Source organism: Python bivittatus, unplaced genomic scaffold (genome assembly GCF_059951505.1).
Source record: "Python bivittatus isolate LINGU-HERP-01145 unplaced genomic scaffold, Pbiv_v1 ctg000080_np1212, whole genome shotgun sequence".
NCBI lineage: Eukaryota > Metazoa > Chordata > Lepidosauria > Squamata > Pythonidae > Python > Python bivittatus.
The window spans coordinates 73,988,965-74,004,904 of NW_028277035.1; the positions used below are offsets into that span (position 1 = coordinate 73,988,965).

At 34.9% G+C, this 15,940-nt stretch overlaps 1 protein-coding gene across 1 annotated transcript in view; it reads left to right on the forward strand.

The window, feature by feature from the left end:
* Window positions 1-15,940, forward strand: part of LOC103059347 (contactin-3) — a 96,523-nt gene that overhangs the window by 63,094 nt on the left and 17,489 nt on the right. Inside the window, exons 9-14 of the mRNA XM_088134696.1 lie at window positions 1,226-1,353; window positions 2,988-3,163; window positions 11,043-11,160; window positions 12,893-13,051; window positions 13,137-13,286; window positions 14,519-14,589. Coding sequence (XP_087990822.1) covers window positions 1,226-1,353; window positions 2,988-3,163; window positions 11,043-11,160; window positions 12,893-13,051; window positions 13,137-13,286; window positions 14,519-14,589 — 802 coding nt within the window. The remainder of the gene's footprint in view (window positions 1-1,225; window positions 1,354-2,987; window positions 3,164-11,042; window positions 11,161-12,892; window positions 13,052-13,136; window positions 13,287-14,518; window positions 14,590-15,940) is intronic.

The window sequence follows — 15,940 nt, forward strand, 5'->3', positions numbered from 1 at the left end:
CTAGTTCCGTAACATGTCTTCTGGAGCAGAAGCTAATTATCAAGTTAATCAACATGGCTTTTGACGATGGCTGAAAGTACAGAAAGATACCAGATGCACATATCCCTTATATCAGTTCCATTTCAGGTACATTGTTGGTTACTTTTTTAACTAGAAACCGGGATTATGCAAGGAAGAGCAGTCTATTAATGAGCCAGCAAAGAACAAATTAAAATTTGAAAAAGTTTCTTATTCTTAAGTTGTAAAAGTGTCCCTGTAACATGATTTCAGGATATACTAATGAGATTTTTCTTTTACTTTGGTGCATTGCTTATCATGATGATAAGTTATGAATGGGGGAGTAGCACGCTGGTTCAGCTAAGCCAGCTTCTCGTGGCATGAAAGAGGGCCACAGCACATCAGAAGTGGAGACTTTACTCTTCAGACAACTCCTGTTTTAATATTTGTAATAGTGTTTATTCTGTCTTATTTTTAGCATTGCTTATACTGTATTCAAAGGAAGAGTTTGTAAAATAGGAAGAAGGTAGTTACGTATTAGTCTTGCACAATGATTCCCTAAGACACCTCTCTGGTTCTGCCTCTTGGAGGCACAATGCAGTTGTAGCTCCTCTGAGGTTTCAGGCAGCTGCTTTGAATCCTGTATGAATCTGGTTCTGTTTAAGTTAATTTCAGCTGCACAGTACTGTAGATAGTCCTTATCAAAACACTCCATACAAGGAGGGAAGACACCCAATATGATCAGTTGTACTTCTCCCTTCCCCCCTCTCACAGCTTGGCTGTAATGCAGATGAAAAAAAAAAATCTTCCTGGAATCTTTGTGATTTTTTTCCCATGTACCTTATCTCTTTGGTGGGAAGCAGATATATTCCAATTGTGTTGGGGAATAAAGCTATTATGTTCCACTCTGTATTGCTTTCTGAAAAGGACACCGCTCACAACCTTGCACCCATAATGAAATACATGGTTGCATATTTTCAGAATGTCTGCTTTCATCCACAAATTCACTGAAGTGTGGAAACATAGAGGGAAGTTCCCAAACAAATACCTTATTATGTAATCTGATAATGAATACAGTATGAAGCATACTGTGTCATCTCAGGTACACAGACATATTAGAATTGTTACAAGAACTGTTTGTGTATATTTTAATTTATTAAAATTTACGGTCATAGACACACACACCCCCAAAAAATAACCCTATATTTTCTACCTCTTTTATTTTTAGAATATCATTGTTAAAAGATGGAAGCTTCCAAATTGCTAATGTGAGTAAATCAGATGCTGGAAGTTATACTTGCCTGGCAGAGAACAAGTTTGGAAAAGCTAGTAGCACAACTACCTTATTAGTTACAGGTAATTAGATAGCTAATAGTCTTTCACTTGAAAATGATATGAATTGAATAATGTGTGAAAGAGGTATTTTGATTTTGAATTTTCATCTTATTTTAGAATAACATGCTGTACATAGTTCACATGAAATATATAATTTAACATCTTATTAAATTGCTACTAATGCCACATTATACACTGAAATGACTGTTTCTCTGTCTGAGGTGCAGAAATGCCAGAGCAGATGGCATGGAATAGCCATAAAACTGCTGAAAACATCTATTAAACCCAGGGAGGCATGAGGGGTTGGGGAAATTGTAAGAGGTGTCATCAGATGTTAACATTCTGAGGGGAGGCATGAACCTCCCCTCCAGAATCTAGAACAAAGAAATAGCAAAAAAAAAAGGGAACAATATTTTATTTATAACCATGGAATGTTCCAGTAAAGGTTCAAAGACAGGATTTTCTTGCATTATCAGTCAACAGGGAATAGTAGTTGACACCACGGCAGTTTTGACAAAGGGAAGATGCTGTACAGAATTGGAAAATAAAGTGCAGTAGGAGAGAGCAAGGAAAATCATTCACGGAACCTTTTCTATTTACTAAAGAAAATGAAATACAAATTTTAAATATAGTCTTCAAATAAAACAGGAAATTTGCTGCAACGATGTCAAAATGGTGGTCACCGTCATGCCAAATAAATATATATATATATATATATATATATATATATATATATATATTGTTGTTGTCCTCACCAATTCTTGAGGAATTATATGCTTTAAAATTAGAGAAATCCATTACAAAAAGGAGGAAGGGAGGTAATGGTAGGTATTTTCCAGGAAGGAAGGAACCATGCCCTCAGCTTGTCATTCTTTTGTCCTCTTCCAGGTTTTGTGTTTGTCTCTGCAAAATTTTTATGCCTGAATATCCACATAGCATATTCTTATTTCAAAAGTAGATTTTGTACAGTTTTTGATTTTATAAATTTTTTTCTCTGCTCTTTGCAATAAACTCCTGAAGTGCACACATTTGCCTCTGCCTTTCTGATCAGACATGCCAGGCTTATGAATGCAAGTAGGCCTTTGCAACTTCTTCATATGGTTCCAGGTGGACAAGAAATGCCAGAACAATCCCATTATCACATTTATCACATTGTGGGAGAACTATGAGGCTTGGGTTCATCTATCAGTCTCAGCCTTTATTTTCACCATGGTTTGTTGAGTAAGCCACATTAGTGTTTACACTTTGTGATAGCCCAAAAACAGTTTTTACAAAGTATAATGATTAGTTCACACAAGAGTGCTATGCAACATGGAATCAACCACACTGTAGCATATTGACCCACTGGATCTTTCTGCTTGATTCCCATTAAAGGATTAGACTGGACACAAATTATCAAACTATATAGTTTGCATTTTTTAAAGTCTGGAAATGTTTAAGTTCAATTTTTGCAAATATAAAATGATTGCAACATTATTACTTTTTGTTAATATTGCTGGAGTGTACATGGAGTTTGGAAAATCTAATAGGGAGCTTTGAGTTGACTCAGTTTCTTATGCGTACTCTTAAGTGGAATAGAACATTGTTTTAAAAAGCATCAAGAATGTAACACATTAGCACAGATAGCTAGAACTGACTCAGTATGTTCTTTGCAGAACCAACCCGGATAACACTGGCACCATCAAATATGGATGTGACTGTAGGAGAAAGTGTAATTTTACCCTGCCAAGTTCAGCATGACCCACTGCTGGATATAAGTTTCACATGGTATTTTAATAGTGCATTGACTGACTTCAGAAAAGATGCATCTCATTTTGAGAGAGTGGGTGGGGTAAGTTATAATGTAATTGTGACATTTTGCTTTATTATTAGAAATCCAATCATGTTGAAAGAGAAAAAATGAGAGCTTTATATTCCTCTTTAGATGATATTCTGTCGACTATCATTATCATATAGCCTTATGACTATAGCTTTGTAGTTAAATAAATGATGATAGCATGGAGCTTATTTATATTGCTGATTGTTTCAAACAGTGGATGAATATTTGCAAAATAAAAAGATTTTTTTAAAAAAAAAAACACCTCATTTTTATTGTTTTAAGCAGCCTGTACACTGGTAGAATATTTCTGTGCCAATAACTACTGCCTACTAAACAAAAGAAGTTCAGAAATGAAAGAAGCCGCATTTTTTGAAAATGTTCACATAACCCAATTTGAAAAATTGCTCACAAAATGTAGGTGATTTGCATGGGTACCCAGTTAAAAATATATTGGCAGGTGGGAGCTGAAAGAAGGGCAGTCAGGGATGATACAAATCACTAGTAATGTCTGCTGGGTAGTCAAAATCTGCATGATAGCAGACTCTGGCGAATGCTCTCATCTCTCTTCTATCAATTCTCATCCACCTTTGTGGATTTTTTTTTTAAACAGCTATGTTCACACATATTCATGGAAAACGAGTTGATTGGAAAAGAGGTAAAAGAGAGTAGATCTTATTTTGTTTTTCAGAAAACTGCAGATGCAACACAGGCAGAGAAAAACAATAGCATTTCAAATAGTACTGTACTTATTCTGGATAGTATGGTAGGGGCTCTTGAAATTTTGCTCAGTCTGCTCCAAGTGCCCTTGCATACAGAGAGCAGGCCTTTTTGTCTACAACCCCAAATAATTTCCCAGAGAGCTGTGCACATTGCCAGTGATGTTCAAGTAGGCAAATGGTTTCTATTTTCACAGCTCTGTTAGTCCTCATTATGGCCTCTAATTGCTTTGTTATGACTTAAGGAGGTTTTATTTCCATGAGGTTTTTTAAATTGTCGTCTTGTGATTTTTTAGTTTTCTGCTTTTAAGTATCACTGTTATTTATTGTTTGTTTGTTTAGATATTGAGTAGTAAAAATCTTAGAAATGATGGATTACCCATCATCTACTAATTTCCATAGGGTCCAACAGTATAAGGCTCAGATTATGCCAGATGGCTACCAAGACTCCCTGAATTATTAACATTGCAGTTATCATTTCAGAAAGACTAACGTCAGCTGAAATTGTGCAGATATCAGTATTATAAATGGTTACAATGCTATTACTTGTTTAATTCTACCCAGCCTGTTGACAATTTGTGTTCTATGGGTCAGCAAACTGCTCATCAGGAAAGGTGACCTTCCTGTCACTGTAAACTATCCACAGCAGCACAGATCTAATTTTGCTAGTTGAAGCTGTGAATGAAATCTCTTCTACTGCCAAGACTACATGAAACATTGACAGTTTCAGAGCTTTCTTTTTCTGCTTTCATAGCATCCAAGACTGATTTACATGGATTGTAAAAACTTTGGTAGCATATTCTTGGTAATACGATGAATTATTAGGATTACAATTCAAGTTAAATACACATGGACACCCTCTGCAGCATTTTATGGTTTACTATAATTATATATGGTATGGATTTTTCTATTTGCATCAAAGAAGTACTCAGACTTTTATTTAAAGCAAAATTATTCTCTTTGACAGTCCCACTAGTAAGTTAATACTCTGAATATTTAGAACAAGATTAATTTAGCTGTGCTGAAAGAGATACTAAATATGGGAAGTATTATACATATATTTCCCATCCTGTGTTTTCTGTCTTGAAGATTTTTTTTACAGTGTCATTTCCTGCTTGATGTGAGAATTTACATGCTTGACCCCAATCTTCTCAAACTTTTTGTACAGTAAGAAGAATGTGAACTTTCTTTGTTTAGGTTTTGTAAAGGAATAGCCAATCACATCCATTCAGTTATGACAAACTAATTGATTGGCTGATGATATTTTATATTGAAAATACAACTTAGGGTTTAAAATATTCATACTGAATAATGTGTGTTTCCTGACAGCAAACTGTATGCCCTATTGAATATATGGACTAAATTTAAGCGGGACATAGGGAAATAGGGTTTATTCTAGGATGTGTGTTAAAAGCATAGTAGAACATGAAATGTGATTGCAAACTGTGGAAACACTTCTCTAAAATTAGGTCAATAACTCAATCATGCAAAAATATTTTCATGCTCATTATGAAAAAAGGAAAATGGCATCACTGATATTTGATCCCTAGTACATGAACCAAGGTGTTACATTTAAGAGTCTTAATTTGAAGATAAAGACACAAATAGTGAAACATTGCCAAATAAAAAGTGTAAAATAACAGGCAGGAGTTTTGGACACCATATATTCAGAAAAGCTCAAGTGCTAAGATAATGTATCTACTTTTTAATTAGGTTTTTCCATTTTTATAACCAGCATCTAGCTAGTTGCATATGTACTTTGTCCTGCTGGGAACTGTAAGATATTCTGCACTTCATCTGTATATCCATTATCTTCAGGTCCACGCTTCAAATGATCGTAAACCAAACTATGTCTCTTCTAGGAATTCTCTCCCACTGCAGCTAGCATTGCAGTTCACATCATGGTCAACCATCCATTTGATTTTCTTTCATGGTTAAACTCCAGAAATCAGCTACAAGATGATCACATATGACTCTGAGCTAGTCTACAACAAAGACAATACTTTTGGTTCACCCTTAAAGAAGTTTTGAATGAAGTATTTTTCATGGTATTTTTCTTTGCTATTAAACTCATAAATGTTTCTTGTGTAGCCTTAGAACAGAAAATACACACATCCTTTAAAAAAAATCTGTCCAAATGTGGATTATATTTTTAACTCCATTTATTTACTATTAATATCATTGCAGCATAAAAAAAATCTAAATAGACTACTGATAGTTGTCTCATGTAATTCTCATTTGATGATTATCTTTTTTATATACAAATTTGTTGAAAAAATGCTTAGATAGATAAAAGATAAACATGAAAATATATATAGAAAAGTTAGAAAAAGAAAAAAGAAAAAGTAAAGAAAGTACAGTTAAAGAAAGTTTTAAAAAGTGAATTAAAGAAGCAACTTCCAGTTTTCTTTGCAGTGGTTACAAATAAAATTATTATTCCTCCTTCCTCATTCAGATTACATTACAGAAATCTTTTATATCCCACATTCAACCCCTTTTTCAATCAGCAAATCCATAGATCACCATTTCACTTTTTTTCCATGTTCAGCAAAAAGTTCATAAAAGGTTTCCAGTCTTTCATAAAAGTACTTGTAGTTTTGTCCCTGACCAAACAGGTCAGTTTTGCCATTTCTGCTAATTCTGTCATCTTTACAATCCATTCCTCCATTGTGAGTATTTCTCACAATGATTTCTCCATTGTTGTGCAGCTGCAGTTACCATATATAAAATCAATCTTCCATAAGTCTTTTCTAAGTTATTATCCATAAGTCCCAATAAGAAAAATTCTGGATTCATCTCAGTATTTACCATTAAAATTCTTTGTATCAGCATATGTTTTGTTTTTTTGGTTTTTCACAAGTCCACCATGCATGGTAAAATGTCCTTTCATTTTTTTCACATTTCCAACATTGACTGGAATATATTGACTTTATATATTTTAGATAATTTCTCTGGTGTCATATGCCCACGGTACATAATTTTATAAAAAAAATCTCTTAAATTATAACACAGTGTGAATTTAAATCCTTTTACCCACATTCTCTCCCATTGACCCATCTATATGTTATAAGCAAAATTCTTAGCCCATTTTATCATGCAGTCTTGAATTTGTTCTTTTTTCATTTCAAATCTCAACAAAAGTTTATACATTTTTGCAATCACATGTTCATCATTTGTACATAGCTCAGTTTCAAATTCCATTTTATATTGTTCAGTTCCAGTTACCTTTTCATCTATATTCAATATTTCTCTTAATTGTGCATATAAAAACCATTGAAAACGAAATCCCTCTGCAGTCAGTTGTTCTCTTGACTTCATCTTAAGTTCTCCATGTTCCTCTAGTAACAAATCTTGATACATTAACCATTTTTCTTTGCCCGCTGTTTATTTTCTATCAAATGCTTCTTGTACTAAGACCAATAAATGGTGTGTATTTAGTACATATTCTTAATATGGCACTTCTCATACAATGATTTTTAAAATCTATATTAACTTTTAACTTTCTTGTACCATAAAAAGCCATGCCAACCAATACCTCAGGTTATGTTCTTCTAATTCTAACATTCTCTTGTTTCTCAGCAACACCCATTCTTTCATCCAAACTAAACAGCAGGCTGCAAAATACTATCACTTGGTGATTATCTTATTGGGGGGGGGGGTGTTGATACCAGTAGATTGTTGGTGCATCTAAAGTGTAATACCTTGAATCATAACATTTGAGAATATTCCTGTGCTTAAGAAAGAGAAAGTTTTGCAGATTTGAAAAATAAGAAAGAGGATGGGGGAAGGAGACTTATCTATCTTCTCATCTATCATGAGCTAATCCTTTAAGAGGCCTTTAATTATATAGTCTCCAGTTATTTGGATTTGTTTTTCCTTTCCAAGATTAGCTTGGGTTATAAGATACATTTATGTGTTCAGAGGTTGCTTCTATCTTTGTTCTGAGAAAATATTACAAAATGTAATTAGTTTCAATAATATATCTTTTGAGTTAGTCAAAGTGTGTATGGCAAAATGATTAACTGGAGGAAATACCCATAGAACAGTATCAGCCTTTTTTATATCAGAGGAAATTTACGTTCAAATTTGCATGATTTTCAGCATTGTTCTTCAAAATATTTAAGAATAAAAATAATTAACTGATTCATAATTTGCATTTGTCCAGTTCAGGATTAACTATATCTACTATGATAAATTCAAAGCTGTAATGTGAATGATAAAAGTACCATAAAGTTAAGTTCTAGGTTCCAGTAAAATTAAAGTTCTTAGAAAATGGGCCACATTATGGTCATAATATAATCAGATGGCAGACCAAAGATTAAATTGTTCAAAACAAAATGAAGAAGCATTTCCTGGGGTAACAAAGGAGCCATTTCCTCATAACTGAAATGTATTTGCATTAACCAGAGCTAAAGCTGGTCAAGGCAAATCATAGGCATTTGTGTATGTTTTATCCCTTAGTACCTTGACAGACTGATCAATAGCTTCAGTGATCCTTAGAGCAATAAAGGTCAATAGCTTCAATGATCCTTATGAGCTCCTGCTTGGTCATTTTTGCTGATAAGGTCAGAAGAAAAGAAAAATAAAATGAGAACTGCAGTGGGTGTGTTGGAAGCCAATCCATGTACAAGAAGGAATCCAAAAACTCAGAAGAAGGCAATAAGAAACTACTTCTATATTGTTGTCAAAAAAGCATTATGGGCATAGCTAAAACAATTAAATGACCTGGATGTCAAATATTGGTGCCCAGGTCAGAAGGTATGTTGTCTGCAGTTGGGGAAAAGTGTTGACCTTTCATGAGTACATCTGGAAGTGATGATGTGGCCAGACCACTGTTGCAAGGAAGTCTGGTTGCTAATGATGCCAATATTAAAATGGGGAGGGAGGGAGGGGCAACGCAGAAATGAATTGAACTAAACTGAATGTTTTGGATATATGTGAACATGGATGGACAGGAATGGGGTGCTTTAAATCAGATTGTTACTGTTAAGGATATGAGACCATATTAAGGTATGGAGTAGCAAACATAAAAATGACATTGCTAAGTAGTTGTCCACAACTCATAAGTAACAGAATCAAAGTAGTTGTCTACAACTCATAAATAACAGAATCATACCTACTAAAATTGATGGCTGTTCACTGAGAATCAGTGTTATACAATTGTATACTCTGATTATAGATCCAGTGGTTGAAGACTGAATGATTCTGTGACAGATTGCAGGAGGCAATCTAGAAATGTAGTACTTCTACCACCCACTACTAATGGCTGATTACAGTGAAAAGTTGGAGAAAGATGCATCTCTAATTATAGGAAGATTTCAATCAGATAAATATAAAGACAGGAGAATGTAATACTCTGAGTTTTGCAGAGAGAATTATTTATTTGCTGCTAACTGGCTTAAATAAACGTGAATGCAGACTCTACACCTAAACGTCACAGGAAGGACAACAGTAGAATCAAATTAATTACACATTAAAATATAGACGATGGAAAGGTTCAGTCTAAGTCAGCCAGGATATCTCCAAGTCCAAATTATGAACAAACTATGAATTGTTGGTATCAAATATACTGATTAAAATGACAGAGGAAATGTGCCATCAAGATTTCATTTGGAGGACATACAGTTAACATAAGATCAGAGTAAGAAATGGATTTAGTTTATTTAACTTGTGTGAAAGAGACCTGAGGAACTATGGGAAGAAATAGACACTGTAAAAAAAAGAAACAAAGTGAGAAAAAAAAATCTCAAAATTTCAGAGAGAAAAAGATGCAGGTCAGTTTTGAAACAACCTCTCATGATGGCCAGTGAAAGAAAAGATGAAAGCCTTGTACATTGCCAAAAAATGTAAAACAACCAAACCTAGATGTGGTGAGAAGGGCCTTGTAAGATCAAAAAGAGGTGAAACTAGAATAAAATGCTATATAGAGTTTGTAGTTTATGTGAAAATAAAGTATGAATGGTAGTTAGAGATAGAAAGTAAACAATAGGATTCCAGTAGTTAGGAAGTTGTAGGAAGATTAATAAAATAGACATACAGCTAGAATAGATTTGAAAGATTAAGAGAGCCTATAGAAATACTGTAGGAAGCATGAAAGTAATAGGTAGTTTTTCTGTTGTAATAACAGCAACATTTTAATAGCAAAACCACTATCTTGAAGAAATATGTGCCCTGTTTGAGGTGTGTATCATCCCTGAACTTGTGACACCTTTCCCAGATGGTTTTGCAAAGTTGCAGAAAGGGGCTTCAAGATGCCATACCCAAGGTCCTTCAACACATAGACAAGCCATTTGTCTGGTTCTGGACACTTAAACTTGTCTAAGCATCTTTTATCTTGGCTTGCCTCTACTTCCATTAGTTGTTCTACTTTGCTCCAGTTCCCTCTGGGGAGAAGATCAAAGTAAAATAGGAGTTGAGGGGCCTTGCCTAGATGCCATGACCTGTTATTGTCCTACTATCTTTTTCTAGCAAGGGACCCATCCTTTCCTTTTTCTTTCTTTTATTACCAATATAGTGGGAAAAGCTTTTTTGATTGGCTTTAGCTTCATTTAGTGCTTTAGTCTTCTTTCTGCAGATGTTAGCTGGCATACCTCCTTGGTGATTACACCCATCTTCCATTTCCTAAACACATCCCCTTTTGTTCTTAATTCAGTTGAAACTCCCACTGCATCCACAGCAGCTTCCTGAGGTGTGCCCTCCCCTTTTCCTCTCATTAGAAAGAGAAGTATCCAATTATCTTTGGTATCTAGTTTTGGAGAATTTTGACCTGAGCATTTCTTTCCATGCAACCCCAGTTGGTACTCCTCTAAAGCTTTCTCAGTCTAAGGTACAGGTATGACTGTGCTCCAGTTTCTCTAGTTTTCTCCTGGAAAATGGCACAGATTCCAGGAAAAAATACAACAAAATAACCTTTTTGCCTTTCAATTCAGAAGTACTGCACAGTCATATTGCCTATCAATTATCACATTATTACTTATCACATTATTATTTATCACATCATTTTTATCTCATTATCACTTATCACATTATCACTTATCACATTATTATTTTCTGCTTGAAGTCTCATCTTCTACTCCATTCTCTCTTTATCTGAGAAAAAAACTGTCTTGAAATTGATGAGTTCAAGCATATTGTAACTGAAGCTAATTGTTATCATTTTTTACTCCTCTCAACAGAGTGCATCTGGAGACTTAATGATTAGGAATATCCAGCTGAAACACAGTGGAAAATATGTGTGCACAGTGAAGACTGACGTGGATAGTGTATCATCTGCAGCAGATCTTATCGTGCGAGGTATTTTTTTTTTTTCTAAGGAATGCCATTTGTAAGGGTTTATGGCTGATTTTTCGAGTAAATCATGAGAATGAACCTCTTTTCTTCTGGGCATCTTTCTGAGCGAACTAAGCAAATTAACTACAATATATGTAACAAACATACAACGCCATATATGTGTTTGTGTGAATGAATGCAAGTAATGAAAACATAGCAGCTTGTTTTAGTGGAGATGCCAGCTGCCTTCTTCTCCTTAATAGCGAACCAAAAACATTAAGGAATTGTAAAAATAGAAATTAATTTAATCACAGGTGCTCAGAACTTGTATTTTGAGTACTTTCTAGTGAAGAAGCATGTAAAACAAGACTTTCTGGTTCTATAGGACTGAAGGAGCCGCTATTAAAAATTTGCCTTAATGAACTGTACTTCCACTCAAATGAGGTGGAGCATCCAGTGTTCAAAACTGCCAATTCATATCATTGTTCTCAGCATTATAAGCCATCCTCAGGGAACCTTTTAGTATGCATGGGGAACTGCAATTAAATAGGAGATTGGTGAATAATATGTTCCCTGGCTTGTAAAATAGCATTTTATACTAGTGCAAAGCCATCATTGGTTACCACATAATACCTTCCATTCAGCATTATTTTGGTACTGTTAGCACTTATTAATGCTTCCATTTCTTAATATAATTGTCCCAAGAAAATTTGAGATAATTGAAATTACGATTGTATATATAAATACCACTTGGCATCTTCAGTGTCAACAAATGAGCTGTATGGAAAACCAGTCATCACCAATTAACTCTACATTTGATTCACCTTGCTTTCTTACAGACACAATGCTTAGTCTTCAGGTAAAAATAGTATTTGCACCGTCAGACTACCTGCATGTCTGAATTAATTTTGCAAGCTTTCTCACTCAGGCATGAGTATTCAGAATGGAGCAATATTTTAAAAGATGGTCTCCATGTCCAACTTGAAACTGATAATGCCATTATAGTAATAATTTGTAGTGTGTTTTATTTATTTATTTATTTAGTTACTTATTTACTTACTTATTTATTTAGTAGACTTGTCCCCGCCCATCTCCCCACAATGGGGAGTTTTCCAGTATAGACATTAAAATATTTTTAAAGTTTGAAGATACAAATATAAAACCAATCCATCTCTATTTATAATAACTAAAAAGAACATGACTTGGAGAATGTGTTAAGTGTGAACTTTCCAACCATAGGAAATTATTGTTTTTCAAAGGGGCTTTAATTTGCTCTTCTCTCAAGGACCCTTCTCCTCAAGCACCTTTGCAAATGGGAAAAACGTCAAGATTTTCTAGAAAGCTGCAGAGTCCCTAGTGCTGCATTGCTGTCCATGGTGCTGATGTTGTGTTAAGCATCACAGCAAAACTGCTTTAGATAACAACTTGTCAAGCCAAAACAGTGACAGATTCAGGACAGGACATCAAGGACTATAAATTAAAAGACACAATTTAAAGGTAGAGAAATCTGAATAAAGATTTCAGAAAGAGTGCATAATCTATTATTGTGTTATTGAATTCATATTTTAGAGCTTGCTTTTATTGCTATAAAATAACAAAACAATGGTTCAGTGAATGTAAAAAAAGTCTTTTATTGCCATATAAATTGATTTATTCTTTTACAATGGTGGAAGAATAAAAATCAGTGCTATGGGTTAGTGATTTGTAATGTATATGTTTACAACATACTTTAAAACGTGGTATCTTACTGCATTAGGTTCACCTGGACCACCAGAGCATGTAAAAGTGGATGAAATAACAGCTACTACAGCTCAAGTTTCTTGGTATGAGGGCTTAGATAATCACAGCCCAATCACTGGTTATACTGTCCAGGCCAGGACACCATTTTCAGTAGGCTGGCAAAGAGTCAAAACAGGTAAAATTTATAACTATCCTTAAATATTTTATAACCCTTGGAAAAATGAGAACTTCATAATTTCTTCCAAAATGTTTTATGACAGTTCCTGATGGCATTGATGGGAGAACATTCACCGCTACTGCAGTAGACTTAAATCCTTGGGTTGAATATGAATTTCGTGTAGTTGCCAGTAACAAAATTGGAGGTGGAGAACCTAGTTTACCCTCAGAAAAAGTAAGAACTGAAGAGGCAGGTTAGTGGTCTCTTTGTTTGCTTGTTTCCTTTGATAATTTCAGCACAGCAAAGTTCAAACTGGGTCTTTATTGTTTGCAACTCTTGTATGTTCCTACCCCACTACCCCATCTGTCTCAAGAGACGGGAGAACACATCACTCAGCATCTATCAGACCCTTAATATTTTGACTGTGTATGCAAGGACAAGCAGTAAAATTATATTAATTTAAACAAACAAAAAAGGGAGATTGAATAATCTAGGGTTGCTATGCTAATGAGATTCAGTCAACCCAGTGTCACCTAACCTTTAGAGAAAAAAATAATCTTTCCCTAAGAGAATGGCTTTAGCACAGCTGGCACAGTGAATGTTTTGCTTTGGGCACCATTGAACACCTTTAGATGAGGTGTAGCAGAGTGAATGTACCTTGAACCCTCCCATCATAAGATAAGGGGAAACTAATTTCAGTCACCACAGGTTGGAGATTACTAGAGCAGGTTACTAAGTAGCCTTGTTTGATGTTCAGGTCTGGAATATTAGCGAAAAGAAAAAAACTTGCATGAGAATAAGTAAATTATTCTGTATTGCAGCTCTGTTGCTAAAGTTTAGAAAAATAAAATTAAATGTGGATACAAGATCAGAGTTTAGTTCACAATAGTAAAAAAACTCCTATTTTTACAATTAGTTAAGGAGTAAGAAAATAAAGGAGGTCTGTGAGATTATTGAACAGAAGTGTTATACAGGAATTTACTATATAAAAATATGATTTTTTTTTCTTTTGAATTTCTAAGAATGCCTACATTGCTTGTGTGGCTTGCATAGTCTGTTTTGTCATATATGTGCATACGTATATTCTCTCTTTATTTGCGGGATGACATAATACTCTTAATCACCCTAAACTGATGCATGACTTGTTCTAGTTGCTTCATGTAGATGTCCAATAAGGAGGGGGGAGGACTAAGCCCCATGGCACCCCACAATTAGTGACCCCTGAGCTGATCTCTCCTCGCCTATAACTACCAATTGAAATTGGCCACTAAAGAAGTACAGTACTGGAAACAGTGCCTCTAATCCCCAGCTCCTGCAGGTGGTCAAATATGTATGTATGTATGTACGTATGTATGTACGTACCACTTTACTCAGTGCTGCTGAAAGGTTCAGAAGCAGTATCTTGCCTGTCTGCCCCTCCCCCATCTTAACAAAGGTAATCAGCATATAAGTGTTACGGATATAATGCTTGTTTCTTCTTCATAGTTCCAGAAGTACCACCATCAGAAGTAAGTGGAGGAGGAGGCAGCAGGTCTGAACTGGTCATAACATGGGATGTAAGTGCTCTTCTTGGATCTTTTTCCCCCAACAGATTCATAACTATCTAGCATGTATTCATACATACCAGCCTATCTAACTGATGTGAATAATCATGTAACAAATACATATCATTGACTTGTTATGTGTGCATTTTGTTTCTATTTTGACCTTTTACTGTGATACTATTTTTCATAAATTTATATTTACAGTTAATAAAGTATTCCATAATTTTAGTCATGGTTTCACATGCTCGTTTAGCAGTACCGTGTAGAGAATTCTGGGTCTATTTCCGTTAGCCCGCACTGGCCATGGACAGCTACCCAAACAGATACACAGAAGATCCTTTAAGTTGTCTCATTAATACTTCAATCTTATACACAGAAAGATGGAAATGGGTACTTCCAACCATAGTGTTTCCACTTACAAAGCCCTTAGCTCTTGACAACAGATGATAGCATAAGAACACAGAGGTCTGGAGCTTATTCTAGAGTAATGCCACTAAATGTCATGTCACAGTCACTAAAGACAGTGAGTTCTAGTCCTGCTTTAGGCTTGAAAGCTGGCTGGGTGACCTTGGACTAGTCCCTCTCTCTCAGCCCAATTCACCTCACAGGGTTGTTGTTGTGGGGACAATAGGGGGAGGAAGGAGCATTAGCTTTGCTCGCTGCCTTGAGTTATTATAAAAATAAGAAAGGTGGGATAAAAAAAATTAAAAATAATGTGAAAACTTCATGTGGGAATGCCTTCCATTAAACTGAATGACTCATTTGTATATCCACACTTTGAATTGTACTCCACTTTATTACCATATGAATAACTCCATAGGCTTTTTACAGATAAAGCTTATTGTAATGCTACTTTGCCTATGTTTCAGTTCTTATTCAATTCTATTTTGCTGGTTATAACCTTCCTCTTATACTCCCTTTTTCTCAGTTCTACCTTTTTTATATTTTCCCATTTTCTTGTATATAATTCCTTTTTATTTCCCTCCTGCTGTTATGTCTTTCAAATCATTTCATAAGGTTTCCCAAATATGAAGTGGGTGTTGCCCGTTCTTCCCTTTTCTTGGACTCATTTTGCCAACCCTTCCTTCTAATACATATGAATTTATTAGACAGCAGTAATTAAATATCTGTTTGGTTTACTATTAGTCTTTTGTCTTCCTAGTTTGGCTAAAGAAAGACCTAAGTTGTTTTATATTCTGTATAGCGCTCAGTTAACTATTAGTGCTTAATAAGCGGCAAACAGCAATAACTAAATAGGGTTATGCTGTATATCTGAAAGGGGTGCTTTGACCTTCGTGGAAAAGGCATAAGGTAATGCAGTGCCTCATTTAATTTTACGTTTTAGTGAATGAAGGACAAGGTG